We start from the raw sequence: 17,522 nt of genomic DNA on the forward strand, positions 1-17,522 counted from the left end.
CAAATCATATAAAACTCAAATACAAAAATATGTAATCCGTGGAAGTGTCTCTTGGAGAGGTCTTGTAGTGTCTCGTGAAGAGGAATGTATGTGTCTCCGTGGAAGTGTCTCATGGAGAGGTCTTGTAGTGTCTCGTGAAGAGGTATGTATGTGTCTCAAGGAGAGGTCTGGAAGTGTCTCATGGAGAGGTCTTGTAGTGTCTCGTGAAGAGGTATGTATGTGTCTCATGTGGAAGTCTGGAAATGTCTCATGAAGAGGTCTGGAAGTGTCTCATGGAAAACTCTGGAAGCGTCTCATGGAGAAGTATCCAACGGGGAAGTCTCCAGGTCTCTCTCGGTTTCCCCAATTTATACCTCGATATTTACCCATTTTTTTCATTCGTTTAACGGCATGAGGACTGTTTCTCTCCCCAAATGTAGTAATTAGACTGTTATTGTTGCCTGGCTGACTGGTCACCTGTTCCTTTGACCACTATCCACACAGCGAGGTGACTAGAGAGATAACGTCGACCAGATACAGATATTCCGGGTTGTCAACAGGTTGTTTTGATCACCTCTTGACCCTGGGTAGTCTCTTCTGTTAATCTTCAAGTTGTGGGATGAGCAATACACTGGTCATGTTACGTTCATCAAACTACCTACCACATTGTTTTAGTTCTGCTCTAGAAATGAAACCTACTGGTACCATTCTGTTCATGTAAAAAATAGAAATTGAATGGACCACCTGAACAGAAGAGGGCACATCTACACTATTTGTTGTTAAAGAAATTTTCAAGTTTTGCGCCGGAAACAAAAAAAACAAACCAGTAAACACTGTTGCCAAAGAGACACGAGAAATATATACTTTCTAAAAGATAATTATCCAAAGGAACCTGTTCACTACTAGACATATCTATGTACAACTTTTGATGAAAAAATATTGTACGGATTCTAAGATGAGCTATAATATTCCGAAACTGGTATTACCTTATACCTGCTAATCTTACACTGCATGTTACCTGTAATTATTATTTATTGAAGATTCATTTTCTTCTATGCTCATTTACGTATTTCTCAGATTAGATCGGATCGACCCGGATTCTTGGATAAAATTAATTTGAAAATCGCCTTTTAGTTGATCACTAACTGGGAAGCCTATATGTAAACCTAAATGGCTGTTCGCGCATACGGTGACGGGGTTGGTTGTTTACGAACGCTGTATATAGATTATCTCGCTGTAACAGATCCGTATAACAATAACGGTGCATACATTAAAGTCCAATCTTCATATCACAAACAGGTGTGGTATTATTGCTGAGTTCTCAACATGTTTACTTCGGGGACAGTCCCGAGCAGAACTGATCGCCTTAACAGGCGACTAACGGGGTCAGGTGGTCAAGCTCGCTGGCTTATTTGACATGCCATCGTTATGCGCTGATCGAGACTTATGATGTGAATAAATGGATTTCCTGGTCTAGATTTGATTACCTACCTGCGCTGCAGTATAGCTGAGTGCGGTGTTACACAATAAACTTCGGTGACATTTTTTTATGACAGTTATTTCATTGTTAGACCTAGACAACCTATTGAAATGGATTAACTAAGAGTATATTTCAGATTGCAATAGATGGAAAATATTATTGTATTTGCAAACGACGGTTTTATTTACACACAATTAATACTCTTGGATACATAACACAGTGAGATGGGATTGATACTCATGATGTTGATCACTGGATTGTCTGGTCCAGATTCCAGTAACCCAACGTGCAGGTGGTACTGATCGTCACACACAAGGCTGGTCTTCTGGTGACTTGAGATGTACTGTGAGATGAAAGCAATAGCCAGCTCCCATTATATACACAAATAAAGTTGCTGAAATAGTCTACGATGAGGCAGATCTTTCTATAATATTCTCTGCATCAGAGGAGGGTTCTTGTACATTCCAGCACTCTGTCTAACTATAGTACAAGTCTAAATATAGCGCACCACTGGCCCTCACTCGATGTACAGGTACAACGTATAAGCAGTGAAACATTGCTGCATAACGTAAAACACTGCCTCATAACAATCGATTTTCACAATACTCGACAAATTCTCATGTCCGTAGGCGTTGTCATTGACATGGGGCTTATGGATGTACTTAGAAAGTCGATTAACGCTGGTAATGTCATAATATTAACTAATGGATTACTTTGTTGGACAACTGACACGTGTGAACTAATGTCTATTTCCTATGCAACTGTACACAGCACAAAAATGAAGGAGCTAAGAAGTAATGATTCCTGACAGATAATACGTTGTCTAAACATAGTGCTATGACGTCAGTGTGGGACAGTCTCAAACACACACAGGAGATATCGCCTGGTGAATACAGGTGACATATCTTAGGAGACGACATCGTTAGCATAACGTCACAATCAAATGTCACAGGAGTTTGAAGTTCTCCAGTGGTGGGAAGGTGTAACGTTGAGTTTGGCGACACTGAGACATTGTAGTTTATCATTTTGCGGGCTGTCTAGAACACTGGACTATGTCAGTGGTAATTATTGTCAATAGTTTTGCAAACGGAAATTTTAAATTTAATATTACGTTGTCTTTCAGTGGCATTTAGAAGTTGTACATTGATGTCCAAGATATTTTTATGGATTAAACTTCTTTAAATGAATATCATAGCTCTTCTTAGAGCCCGTACAATATTTCTTCATCAAACGTTGTACGTAGATATGTCTAGTAGTGAACAGGTTCCTTTGCATAATTATCTTTTATAAAGTATATATTTCTCGTGTGTCTTTGGCAACAGTGTTTACTGGGTTTTTTTTTTTGTTTCCGGTGCAAAACTTGAAAATTTCTTTAACAACAAATAGTGTAGATGAGCCCCAAATTATATGTCTTTATAATATCCCTCACGACGTTTCGAGACCATTCCAGGTCCCTTCATCAGGTGAACAGGTATTATACCTGGATATTATACAGATATTATAAGTTTAATCCACAATAATACTAAGTTGTTTTTTTTCTAAAGAGAAGACATACGGACATACAGACGGACGGACACCATTCGTGTATGCCAAATCCGATTACGTCAAATTAAGGTGTGCTAAAAATTACATACAAACAGGTGTTGGTCTGTTCAATATTAATAGAGCAAAAGAATAGTTTCCTCAATAATCCTAAAATGAAAAAAGTTAAAATGAGTAGTCTAAGTAACGTTATTATGAGAACTGATATCGAGAACTCAGACAGTTGAACCTAACCCATGAAGATCCGGGTTAGAATTGATCTTCAGTAACCCATGCTTGTCGTAAGAGGCAACTAACGGGATCGGGTGGACTTGGATGGATGACACATGTCATCGGTTCCCAATTGCGTATATCGATGCCCATGATCTTGATCACTGGATTGTCTGGTCCAGACTCGATTCTTTTTACAGATTCTTTTTAGCTGGAATATTGCAGAGTACGTCGTAAAACTAAACTCACTCACTTTAATGTAATAGTCCAAAAATGCGAACTGATTGTAGTGTTTAACTGTTTGTCAAGGCGTATAAAGTTACGATCTCACTCTTTTGTTAGGACTATCTTTAGACTCTGGCCATTAGCTGCCTGACTCTGGGAGTGTTGGTTCGAATGGCGGATGGGACTGGAATCTGTACTTTACTGAGACAGAGTGATCCCAAGTGTAGAAGATATAGTAAAGTTGTTCAATACATGGCTAACCGTAGACTAACAACTTGTCTCTGAAATGAACATATTTTACAGAAAAAAAGTTCATAGTCAAAAAAAAATATATAATGGAAAGGAGCCCTAAGACTTCATTTTCAGAAGCTGAAGCTGTGGAAATCTAGACTTGCCACATTTTCTAGACTTGCGTGGGCTTTCTTGGATGTTCGCTTCAGGTTCCGTATGATGTTGTGCTAACTGGGTACACATTCCAATGTAGCGTGTGTTCACTGCTTTGTATCACAGTATACAGTATATCAAGTGCAATATACTGTATACCACATACACTATACGGTGTGCCACGCGCAGTGTGCGCCGGGCGAACTCCCGGCTGGGTCGTAACACTGATAGTCTCCCCCTCTCCCCTTAGCTAACACCGCATGGGGGACGTAAGGAGGTCACAGGTCAGGCATGTACTGGTCAGCTGTGTGGTCGCTGGCCTGATAATGGGTGCAGGGTTTAAACATACTCTTGAAATTCTGGGACTGTGGCTTTCTGCTATGGTCTTATTGGGTCAAGAGTAGGACGATCCTGATGACCACTGCACGAGAGGCATGTGGGTTGTGGACGAGGTTCCACATGGTCTTGCCATATTACCATTTTAGGAATACAGTTTGATTATCAGACCTGAGATATATTCAAATTAATGAGCGCTATGAGTTAGTTAGAAACTGGGAGCTGAGCACTAAGCTCTTAGTTAAAGAGCTGACAAATAAACGTTGTGGACCCGCAGACGGACCTGTGTTGTCAGTTTGAGGAATATCCGCCAACACACAACAACAACCAACACCTACTTGTTGGCCTTTCCATTGCTTTGATGGTAGGCTGGTGATGAAGTGACATGAGTGAAGTCCCAGATTTTGGCGAATTTTCTGAATTCATCGGACGAATATTGGGGTCCATTGTCTGTGACGCAGACATCCCATGCCATGTCTGGCAAATTGTCCCTTGAGCTTGTTGATCACTGTTGGAGAGCGTGTATCGGGAAGATAGTCTGTCTCCCAGAAGTTTGAGAAGTAGTCGACTGTTATCAGGTAGTTGCCATTATCGAACACAAACAGACCAGAACCAACTTTAGACACGGTTGGTCAGGTACACTGTGAGAGATCATTAGTTCCTTGGGTTGTTCCGTGTCGTTAGAACGACATATGTCACACTTAGAAACATAGTCCTTCACCGCTGCATTCATTCCAGGGCCCCGTTCCTCAAAGCGATCGTAGCGCTAAGGTGATCGTAACTCCCATTCTTTAACATAGACTTACGACTGTCGTAGCGCTACGATCGCTTTGAGGAACGGGGCCCCGGCCAGTAGATGCTCTCTCGGGCTCTGCAGAGACAGCCTTCTGTCCCGATGTGTGACATGTGAACTTTGGAGAGCATATCCTTTCGAGGACTTTTGGGGATGACTGCTATGTATCCTCTAAAGATCAGTCCATCATGGACAGTAAGCTCATCCCGGGGCATGAAAGTATGGTTTGGCGGCTTCCGGTACATTGGAGATTTGATCTGGCCATCCTTGCCAGATGATGTCATTCAACGTTTGAAGATCTTCATCCTCCACGGCGTGTTCCTTAATTTCTCGCAGTCTCTCTGGAGCAACTGCAACATAGTCTACCATGTTGGTGGATTCCTTCTTTTCTTTCGGTGAACAGCCTGCAATGGGAGCTCGGCTTAGCGTATCAGCAAGAAGCATTTCTTTTCCCGGTTTATACTTGAGGCATAGTTCATACTTTTGCAAACGCAGTAACCTGCGTTGCAGGCGCTTCGGTGCCTTGTGTAACGGTTTAACCATTATGACTTCCAGTGGCTTGTGGTCGGATTGGACACTCACAGATCGGCCGTACGTGTACTGGTGGAACTTTTCCATGCCAAAGACAACTGCTAAGAGTTCCTTTTCTATTTGGGCATATCTGGTTTCAGCATCTTAAGCGCTCTGCCAGCGCAGGCGATGGGTTGACCATTCTGCAGGAGTGCAGCACCCAGTCCTTTCATTGACGCATCACACTGGAGGGTGAAGAACTTCAGTACAGGGTGATTGCTTACCAACTGTTTCACACTCTCTACTGCTTTGTCATGTATGTCTTCCCAGCACCATTCTACATTATTGAGGGTCAGTTTCCTAAGCGGCTCACACACATCGCTTAAGTTTGGGAGGAACTTGCTCAAATAGTTCACGAACCCGACAAAGCGTTGAACGTCGGCTACATCTGTAGGATTATGCATGTCCAACTCAGCTTTTGTTTTCGCAAGATCCGGTCTGAGACCTTCCGAGGTTAAGAGATGACCCACAAATGAGACTTTCGGAGATTTGAATGTCACCTTGTCCGGATTTATCCTGAGATTACGTTCTCTGCACCACTCCATTAGTGCTCTGAAGTTTGAGTCATGGTCGGCCACTGCATCATCCATTGTTTCACCTTCCCCATAAATTAGGATGTCATATGCAACGCCCTGAACTCCTCAGAGACCCTCAATGACTTGATCCTGACGGCGTTGGAATTCTTCTGATGCGGATGAGATTCCGAATGGCATATGCAGCCACCGAAACCTACCAAATGGAGTATTGAACGTTGTGAGGTAGGAACTTTCGTAGTCCAAGGCCACATGCCAGAAACCATTCTTAGCGTCCACGACACTAAATACCTTAGCATTTCCCAGGTCGGGAATGATGTTATCAATGGTAGGCAAGGGGTAGTGGCTCCTCAATATAGCACTGTTGAAGTCCTTCAGGTCAATACATACCCTAAGTTTGTTGGGTTTCTCTACTGTAACGAGACTGGAGACCCATGGAGTCGGTTCACTGACCGGTACGATGACTTGACATTCAACAAGTCTATCTAACGCAGTCTTGAGTTTCAGTTTCAAGGCAAGAGGCACTTTTCGAGGTGGGTGTACTACTGGTTTCACACTTTGGTCCAGGTTGATGTGGTAAGTCCCTTCTAGAAGACCAGTCCCAGAGAGTACATCCTTGAATTCTTCTCTAACAGCATTGAGAGTAATGGAGGGAGGAGGTTGACTAGTGACCTTTAGAACGTGATCATTGTTCACCGAGATGAGGTTCATAAGTTGAGCTGCTCTACAACTAATAAAGGGGGTTGCTTTGTCGTCTTTCACTACAACAAAGGTCACTTTGTACTTTGGGGTTGACAAGTTTGGTCACACATTTCCCTACAGTTTTCACTAAAGTCTTTTCATACATCCTTAGCCTGTGCTTGCTGTCCTTGATGTCTACTGTTGCAGGCAGGATAGCATGTGGTATGAGGTTGCAAGATGCCCCAGTGTCAATCTGAAATCTAACAGGATTCCCACAAATGTTCAAGCTGGTGAACAACCGATTGACACATTGGGAATCGTCTTTGACAAGACAAACATCGTCGGAATCATCTAAAGACAGGGAGTTTAGCGACGAGGTCTTCTTCACTGTCGTCCTCTGAGTCTGAATCTTCAACAGCATGAACTTTAGGGTGCTTGTTAGGCTTATTTTGGGCAGGACACATAGACGCTCTGCTTTTACAGTGTAGACACTTGTGCCTATTTCTTTCATGCTCCATACCACAGAATTTGCAGCTAATCATGTACATACTTTAGCTCCCACGCTGCGAGTGTGAGGGACCCGAATCACATCGGCGAGTTGATGTCTTTGATTTCACACGACGTGTAGAATGAATGGAATGAACGGTTTGTGCCTCGTCGATTGTCCTCAAATTTTCTTTAGAAAATTCAGTTGCCCGACAGAGCTGTACACATTTATCCAGTGTAAGGCTAGTTTTCCGTAAGAGACGTTCTCTTAACTGTTTGTCATAGACTCCACATACTATGCGATCTCGCACTAAAGAGTCTGTCCAAAGTTCCAAAATTGCATGTAGATGCCAAAATTTTGAGATCCGTTATGTACTGATCGTAACTTTCTGTGATTTCTTGACTTCTGGTAAAGAATTTATATCTCTCTACCTTTTCAGACTTCTTAGGATTACAATACAGATCGAAAGAATTGAAAACATTTGTCAAGTTCAATTCTTCATCAGTAAAAGTCATTGTTTCAAACACTTCCCTGCCTTGTGGAGCGATACGGTACTTGAAATACTTCACCTTCGTGTCGTTGGACTTGTCTTCTGTGGTAAGGTCCAGATACAGTTCAGTTATTCCATCGATGTGACAGATTAGAAGAGTGAAAGTTTAAATACTCAGGTGGTTTCAGGTTTACAGGTCCTCTAGACATGAACATAGGTGGGGAGACATGTTGATGTTGTTGATCAGCGGCGAGGCGTGACGAATATCGATCATCGGTCGAGCGGGACGGAGCCGCCACTTTCCAACTTTCAACGTTACTTTCAGGAGTTCAAAAGTTCGAAAAAACACTTACAGGCGGTAGTTCCTCACTGGAATACGTGGGGAAAGCACTTTACCACAACTGTAACACTTCTGACACCATGTTTAAAGTGCATTGTTTACTTTAGTAAACTAACGCTACAAAGAACGACCCAGGCGTTGTGGGTTACAGCGTTCTTTACTCCATGTGCTTTTACAATGGCGGGTACACACCAACTGACGACGTGATCATGTGACGTAATGCGCAGTGCTCATATAATAGTTGTAAGAGGAGAAGTACGGTTCCAACGCACAACAGCGTACCTGTGTATTAACGTTAAGCAAACAAGTGTAGATAAAATGTCAATAATCCTGTCCACAACATTTTATTCTGAAACTGTTTTTAAGCATAAGGTGTTTTGAGATGACCCCTGTATTTGGCGGTCACAGGGCTGACAGGTGGCGAACGTCAGACACTGACATGCAACAGAGCACGTACTGTTTAAATGTGTGAAAAGTTTGGATTATTAAACGGATTATCATTAAAGTAAGTTAAGAGAAAAGACGAAACACAATTGCAGTGTACGTGTAGTTTCTGTACGGACAGATTGGAACATCTCCTCAGTGAAGATGTACGCAAAACCTAATTTCAGCAGAATGCAAACTGTAAAGTGCCGCTGTACATAGCTGAGGCGAGATAGCGCATAACAGGGGGGCCGTATAAGCGTGAAGTGTGTGTATGTGTGTAAGCTCGCGCGTGTGTACGTATGTGTGCCAATGAGGGAAATCAGGTGTACCCCTCGATCCCCAACCGCCGCTTTCCTCCCATCTCCCCCCCAACCGCGCTTTCCTCCCATCTCTCCCCCATACCCCCCCAATACTCCCCAACACACACACACACACACGTCTCTAGCTCTGTCTCAATGGTAGGGGTGAATGTTGGTTGGCGCCGCAGTCAGCTATCGTCCAGCTGAAGATAAAGGTCGGTGATGTCAGCATTATCTTGGGGACAACATGCGTGCATATGTGGACGTGTCATTCTGCAGAGTAATGTGCTCTCAAAAATACCAATTAAATTGTAAATGATGTTGTGGTTTTCATCTGGCAATCATAACGAAAGTATCACCCAAATTCAACCTTTCTTTATTTACCAGCCCCCCCCCCCCCCAAACAAAAAAAAAAAAAAAAAAGAAGAAAAAACCATACAACGTTAACGACAACAATAATTAACACACGCGAGGATGTACATCTCTGCTTCTCTGCTCGCAGTATCAATCACTGGATTACCTGGTCCAGTCTCAGTCACTCACAGCCCACCTACAGCTTGACTACAGCGGCGTGGGGCCTTATATAACAACACCCTCTTTATCACCAAATTATAGGTCGTTTTTTAAACAACTTGTCATCCAAGGTCATCTGGTCAATGTCGGGAGTCAACCGAATAGGAAACTCATGGAATTTGGGATCACCGAAAAAAACCATTCTGAATCCGTATGGCTTTTTCCTATCTCACTATCAAAATGCAAACACTTTATACTGAATTTGCAATTGATTTATTGTTAACCAGCCCGTGCACTTTCAATGACATTGACCGGTGTGTCTTCCACTTCACTGTGGTGACACGGATTAATTTCCATATGCATTAATATGGGCCAACCTGGGTAACACACGCTCGACATACTTTTCCAAGGACATACACTATGGTCTACTGAGTGTCTAAAGGGAGGTAACTGCTGTAGAATGTGACAATACGCCACCGTCCTTCACCCAAACACGTAACACACGCATGACGCGGCGCTACATATGGGACGGTACAGTGAGAGAACTTGACAGGTTAGACGTGAGAGAGGGAAGGAAACATACCCAGGGGATACCGTAGGATACCGAAAACATGGCGGCATATGAATCTTCTTCCTCGGATAGTGAGTTTCATGGAGAAAATGCTGAAGATTTGTCATACGCTGACTTGGACACTTTACCGGAGTGCCTTCTTTCACGTGCACATGAACTGCGTGCACTACAGCTTGACCACAACAATATCAGCGTTCTCCCTCCAACAGTGTCCATATTTAACCGGCTGATTGTGTTGGACATCAGCAATAACAACCTCTCCCATATAAGTGACGAAATCGTGAAACTAAAACAGCTGAGAACATTCACTGCCAGAAATAATAGACTTGACGAACAATCTCTACCCAAGGATTTCGGACTATTGAAGAGCCTTGAGGTTGTGAACTTTAGTGGGAATCTTTTCGAAACTCTTCCTCCACAACTAGCAGAACTGCGAAGATTAAAGTGTTTATATTTAGGAGGCAATAGGATTCAAGAACTGCCACACACCATACGGAATCTCACAAGGTGAGGTGATTTCTTTTACAGTACTGTCCAGTTAACATCCACACCGAAATCTTGTCAAAATCGGCCAGTTCACTTTTACTGTAAGGGTTAAATCTACTACCAGTTGTTTAGATATTATACTGCTGTTGAAGAACACGGTGATTATATTTACTTCATTACCACTCCGTATTGAACCAGTGGATGGTTGGCTAAAGTAATTAAAAACTAGCATTGTTTTCTGAAAAGTCAATTTGCTATCTACATGTCACTGTATGTCATGGATTTTTCTTGGAAGTCAGTGTCTCAGTTTGACTTGACAGTGTACATTAGATCCAAGGCCTGCTTGTGATACATATGTGACATATATTCTTGACATATATAGTCTTGGCATACAATCTTGACATATAGTCTTTATGTATAGTCTACCCGTGAAGGTCCGGGTTAGAATATTTCTCTTCAGTAACCCATGCTTGTCATAAGAGGCGACTAACTGGATCGGGTGGTCAGGCTCACTGACTTGGTTGGTACATGTCATCGGTTCCCAGTTGCGCAGATCTATGCTCATGCTGTTGATCGCTGGATTGTCAGGTCCAGACTCTATTATTTACAGACTGCCGCCATATAGCTGGAATGTTGCTGAGTGCGGCATCAACTTAAACTCACTCACTGATGTATGATCTTGACATACAGTTTGAGATATAGTCCTGACATACAGTCTTGACATATAATCTTGATATAGTCTTGACGTATAGTCTTGACATACAATCTTGACATTTAGCCTTGTCATAAAGGCAACCATAAAGTCTTGACATGTAGTCTTGAGATGGGTATAAGGTTAATCCCAAGGTGCAGAGCTCTATGTTCATCAAATTTATTCCAGTTGTTACAAAGTACGTAGATCTAATAGTGTGTCTCAGTTCAGCAGTTAGTTATCGCCCCTACTGCAAAGACCATATCTCTGTTTCACACATTATTACATGTAGATCAACACTTGACATTAAAAATTTGGACAGTGGGACAGAAGTATGTCCACAGGAGATATACTGTGTCCGATGGGACAGAAAACAGTGTATGTTATTCTAGAGTTTCACAACAGATGTCACATAGCTGACTCACGTACATCCCACATACACACACATACCGGTACCACTTGCTGTCTGGTTAATGTTAACAGTTTTTACATATAAGAATATATTGTCTGGAATCAGCTATGGGATTTACAAACAAATCTGACAGATTTTCAGTGATCCATTCATATTATGTTCTCTTCTATGTTTCCTTTATTGCGAAATGGAATTGGATTCATTAGCTAATGGAGACCGATGATATTCCCTGGCATGTGTGTTATATATGAGTGGAATATTTATCGTATTGTAAAGCTACTCACCAGACATCTGCCTTGCTTAGAACTGGTCTTCAGCAACCCATGCTCATGATATCAATCACTGGATTGTCTGGTCCAGACTCAATTAGTTACAGACTGTGTAATAATTATATATATATATAATATAGATGGAACATTGCTGTTATACAAACTACACAACTGACAAGCTAGGGTATATAACCATTGTAAAATAGTGTTATACAGTGCACTTGTTATTTGTAACACAAACATGTGACCCATAGGTTGTTTTCTACATGTTGAGAATCTACAATATATGAACTTAGTTTGAAGTTAGTGAAAGAATGTTAGCATTTAATCCTCTAACATAGGTACAGATAAGCTGCGTATCTGCGTAGATTACGAAAAATATTTTTGTGAAAACTCAATTCCTATTAAGTCTATTGCATACAAGTACACTTGAATTTTTGTAAGTGCTCAATAAATGTGATCTTACATGCGCACAAACAAAATGTCAAATCTTAGCTTGCGTACCTGTGTATAGATAAAATAACTGAGGTATACTGAGAGGTTCTATTTCAGGACATGAACTTGACAACTTGCAGTCTTTCTTATTGTTTCTCATATTACAGATCAAATATAAATAACAAACACTAACATTTAATCTTTATTATATTTTTAAAATTAATGGAACATGGCAAAATACCCAAATTAGTTTGAGTGAGGTGAGTACAAATTATTTGGTTACTCAAAGGAAAATTAGTATATCCAATTGAGATGAACACAAGTGAGTACATAACTCAGTGACCCAAAAAGTTATCTATAGCTCTGTCTAATAATTTTCCAAAGGTTTCTTGTTTGCCCTAGTTCTGGACTTATCTTGGTTGTGTGTGTCAAGGGATTGTCTCCTGATAAACCTCTTATCTCCAATCAGGACCAGATTTTGAAAATGTTAAAAACATATTGTATTTAGTGCTAAACTATGATTTTACTATACTCAAGCCTTTAAAATTCACTCTTGTCCTCTAGCCCAAAAGTATCATATTGTACTATTACTATGTGTGCTTAGGCAAAGTCCTGTGTTTAATCTCATTGATTAGTAGTGGGGGGCAGTGGGATAGCCTAGGTGTCACATGGGTACCATGTGTGAAGCCCATTTCTGGTGGCCCCTGCTGTGATATTGCTGGAACATTGCTACAAGCAGCATAAAACCAATCTCACTCACTCACTCATTGACTTGTTGTCCAAGGGCTAACAATCTGAACCAGGTCTCATTGCTTCAACCTTGTTACAAATTGTTTCTGTAAAAGTGGCTGAAAATGTACACATAGTAAACTTTTTTGTAGCATTCAAATAAAACTCTGACAAATGGGATCGGGTGATCAGACTCACTAACTTGGTGGACACATGTTATCGTATCCCAAGTGCGTAGATCAATGCTCATGCTGTTGATCATTGGATTGTCTGGTCCAGATTATTTACAGACTGCCACCTTATAGCTGGAATATTGTTGTGAATGGAGTTACACAACAAACAAGCAAAATAAGGTTTACACACTGGACAGCAAACACTAGTGGACTAGTTTTGAAAAACAACAAAAAATATCTGAGGTTGTTAATGTAAATATATACTGTCTAAAAAAAATTAATTGTAAGATGTTAGAGTTTGAATTAGTCTCTCTCGGAGAATGTAATACATTTTAGAGTTGAGGACCATCTGGGATAGATAGTATATTTTGATCATTAAGAGAACATTCATTGATCTGACTTGACTTCATGTTGTAGGTTACAAGTTCTGTATCTGGGCGGCAACCAGTTGACAGACATCCCGGCCGAGATCGGCTACATGCACAGCCTGACAGCGCTAGTCCTCTGTGACAACCAGCTCCAGAGTTTGCCGCCGACAATGATCCATCTGCAGCGTCTGCAGTCTCTGACACTGCACAACAACCAGCTGTCGACGCTGCCGACGGAGATAGTGTCTCTGAACCTGGTGGAGCTGAGTCTGAGGAACAACCCCCTTGTAAAACGCTTCGTCCAGGATCTAGTGTACAACCCACCCACCTTGTTAGAACTGTCTGGACGGTGTGTGAAGATTGAGAAGGTGAATTACAGTAGTCATGATCTGCCTGAAAACCTCATTCGCTACCTCGACTCTGCACAGCGCGCTGTGTCAACCCGAAGTGTAAAGGTAAGCACAACAAAGTTCAGTTAGGGAGTGGGGTAGCCTAGTGGTTAAGGTGTCTGCTCGTCAAGCCAAGGACCTGGGTTTGATTCCCCACTTGGGTACAAGTGTGAAGCCCATTTCTGATATTCCAGCCGTGATACTGCTGGAATATTGCTAAAAGCGGCATAAAACTCACTCACTCACTCTAATAATCTGGTTTATATGTTGGTTAGTCCTTTAAAACTGAAAATTTGAAATACATTTTGGAAAGACTTCTTTCTCCACTAAATGCTTCCGAAGATTTTCCCAGTTACCAATACTTGGGGACTGAATGAATAGGGTGGTAAAACTAGTGACATGATGCTTCTCTTCTTACCACTTTGGTGCTCTTCTCCAACATTAAGATGTAATTCCCTTGTCATCACATTGTCATGATACTTCTCAATTATCTTGTTGTTTTTGTTGTTTATATGCTGTATATAAGGGGCGGTGGGGTAGCCTAGTGGTTAAGGCGTTGGCTCGTCACGCCGAAGACCCGGGTTCGAATCCCCACATGGGTACAATGTGTGAAGCCCATTTCTGGTGTTCCCCCGCCGTGATGTAGCTGGAATATTGCTAAAAGCGGCATAAAAGTACACTCAGTCAGTCAGTATGCAGTATATATTTAACCCTGTTTTCTACATGATTTATACCTGTTTGACAACGATACAAGAATCTGTTTCGAAATGTCACATCAATGAAAAAAGAAGTTGTTCATCCATAAAGTTTGACCTCATCAGATTTTCCAACTTTTAAAAATGCCACTCAAAGAAGTTAACATCAATGTGTTTGTGTGATGGCTAGTGGATCAACTGTGTGGTGTTGTTGTGTTGACATGTTGTGTTTTCTGTCCCCAGGTGTGTACTTCACCTCACGAGTAGAGCACATCAAGTTCGTGGACTTCTGCGGCAAGTACCGCCTACCTCTGCTCCAGTACCTATGTTCACCGTCCTGCACCACTCTCAAACCCACAGTGTGCGGCGCCAGCAGTGACAGCGACTCCGACGTCGACGATGCCAGACACAGGATGAGACGTGTCCTGCTGGGATGATAGGCCTCAGCAGGTGCTTGTGACATTCAGTATAATGACATGGTGCTGGTATCACAAGTAGCGAAACTGTTTCTTGAGTTGCCTTGACGTCATTCTGCATGCAGAAAGCTACATATACTGCTTTTGACTAGAGACCTTAACCTTTGTCAATCTCAGTGCTGTGACCTTGACTGTAGGTGAATCTCAGTCAAGAATTCTTCTGTGACCTTGGCTGCTTTGTGACCTGAGAGAAGTGATGTGCGTTTGACTGTCAATTCAACTTTAATATCAAGAGTTGTGCTGTCACCTTGAATATAAACCGACCTTGGTCAAGCGATGTGAAGCGACCTTGGCAATGAACTGAACTTAGTCAAGCATTATGAAGTGACAATGACTATAAGCTGAACTTGGTCAAGTGTGCTGTCACTTTGACAGTAAGCTGCACTTGGGCAAGCTTTGTGATGTTATGTTAACTTTACGGCTTTGAAATCAATTATTTGAAAACAATTTGCTTGACCACCTCTTGCACAGGTCATTCTGTATTTGGTTGTGACGTTCCAGAGGTCAGTACACGTGTGCCATACACCAACCTCAATACCTCCATTTCTGCAGCTTACTTACGACTTGCATGGCATAGATGTGGCGTCGTAGTCCCGCTCCAAATGGTGAAACACGTCCAAGGGATACATCAAGGCCAGCATTTCTGTCTCACAGTTTCTTTGCTGATTACTTAATTTTGAAGTCATTGGTCGTTTTCCTGTTTGACAAAAATAGAACTATGTCCACCAGTCGCTCCATACACCCTTTCTTTGTGTTGTTTTTCACAATTTTCCACCCATCACCTTCATTGTAATGACTGTCAGAAACTTTGAGACACAAACCTAAAATTGATATTCTAGAGTCTGTGTATGGCCTGTAGACATTGTGAAGGGCATTTGTTTTGGTAGACCTTGGCAGGAAAAGCAGGTGACAACATGTGCCGTGTACGTGACCATTCCTGCAAGCATGCTTTGACCTTTCCCTTGACCGACAATATACCTGTGAAATGTGATGGTTGCAGTGCTAATATTTTGAAGTTGGACCTGTGATATACAATATACCAACAATATTATACCTAGTTCGCAGTGCTAATGCTTTGAAGAGTGGTTTGTGCATCTGGTCATGGTGGGCGTGTACTTTTTTTATAGATCAGCGTGTTTTCAAGGATGCACAAAGATTCTAATACCTTGTACACAGTTTCTAATCATGATACTGTAATTTGGAGTAAAATTGTGTGAATATTTCTTTGATATTCTGAATGTTCAAAAGTCAATGTTTATTCAGGTTTTTTTGACAGTGTTACAAATTAAAGATTTAATGGGTATTTTGATTCAAATACATCGATGAAAGCCTCAAAACCCCATGGATGCTCTTAATTTAGAACACTGGAAAAAATATGGACTGCATCTGAAAAGAGGGCATCATTTATGTGATTAGTATCTTTGTGCATCCCCAGGGGTTTCAGACTTACTGTTTTCTAATAATACATGATCGGGGCATTAATGTCATTACTCAGGGCCACAACCCAGTATTTGTACAGAGATCAGCTGTGATTTATGATTTGATGCAGTATGTTACTTGTGTCTCAGTTTGTCATGACAGATAAACACTGGTGGATTTAGCTTCACAGGGAAAGCCTGTGTGAAGCCTATTAGTACATGTAGTTTCATCATCACTGGAATATTGCTACAAGTGGTGTAAGATTCACTCGCTTGTCAGCTGATTCTCTGAGGTATCAGGGGCGGTGGGGTAGCCTTGTGGTTAAATAGTTCGCTTGTCACACTGAAGAGTTGATTCCCTACATGGAATATTGTAAAGTGGCAAAAAGTGTGTGAAGCCCATTTCTGGTGTCTCCTTTGTAATCATATTTGAATCCATATTGTCTTTTTGTGAAGGAAAGTTTTGAAATTGTTGTAAGACCAAATGAATAAAATGTGGTTCCAATTGCTTAAAAGTAGGTAGGTCGGAATTGTTTTGTTTTTTAGAAGTAAACTCAAACTCACTCACTCAGACTCTGAGGCATTATCATTACAGTAGATGATGTATCATCAGGGACAGTCTTTGTAATCATATTTAGGAATCCATTGTATTTACAGTGTTTTTAGTGAGGCTACAAATATTTATTTTTGAAATTGTAAGACCAAATGAAGCTAGAAAATGTGGTTCCATGTTTACACCTCTTCAAAAATACATGTATATAACTTAAAAAATTTATTTTGCTCTGCACACCACGCCTTGCAGGTAGGTCGGAGATTGTTTGGTTTTTAGAAGTAAAGTTACAAACTAGTAAACACATTTATCGACCTTCTCTATCAGAATGACAGATATCTGTTTGCTATATCCGCTTGTACGCTATATCCGTGTTCACTATATCCGTGTTCTACTGTATCTGAAAGCTTATTTTATTCATTCCTCTTTAAACAAATAGGGTTGGCACCAGAATTCAAGGGTTGGTTAGGTAATCGGAACCACAACATTCTTTTTATAGCTGTAATGGATGGGACAGTGTTGTTTTGAATTCATGAGAGCATTTTGACCTTCTTGCTACGTTTAGCAAATGA

At 41.4% G+C, this 17,522-nt stretch overlaps 1 protein-coding gene across 1 annotated transcript; it reads left to right on the forward strand.

Annotated features, from left to right (window-relative positions):
- The first annotated feature begins 9,774 nt into the window (after positions 1-9,774).
- On the forward strand, positions 9,775-16,889 carry LOC124261736 (leucine-rich repeat-containing protein 58-like). The gene is given in 4 exon segments (XM_046696088.1): positions 9,775-10,366; positions 13,472-13,850; positions 13,853-13,877; positions 14,750-16,889. Coding segments are annotated over 4 exon segments (1,065 nt in total). The 5' UTR covers positions 9,775-9,899; the 3' UTR covers positions 14,944-16,889.
- Positions 16,890-17,522: the final 633 nt, after the last annotated feature.

This window comes from Haliotis rubra, unplaced genomic scaffold, assembly GCF_003918875.1.
Source record: "Haliotis rubra isolate DU_JTF1 unplaced genomic scaffold, ASM391887v1 Scf806, whole genome shotgun sequence".
In the NCBI taxonomy this organism is placed as follows: Eukaryota; Metazoa; Mollusca; class Gastropoda; order Lepetellida; family Haliotidae; genus Haliotis; species Haliotis rubra.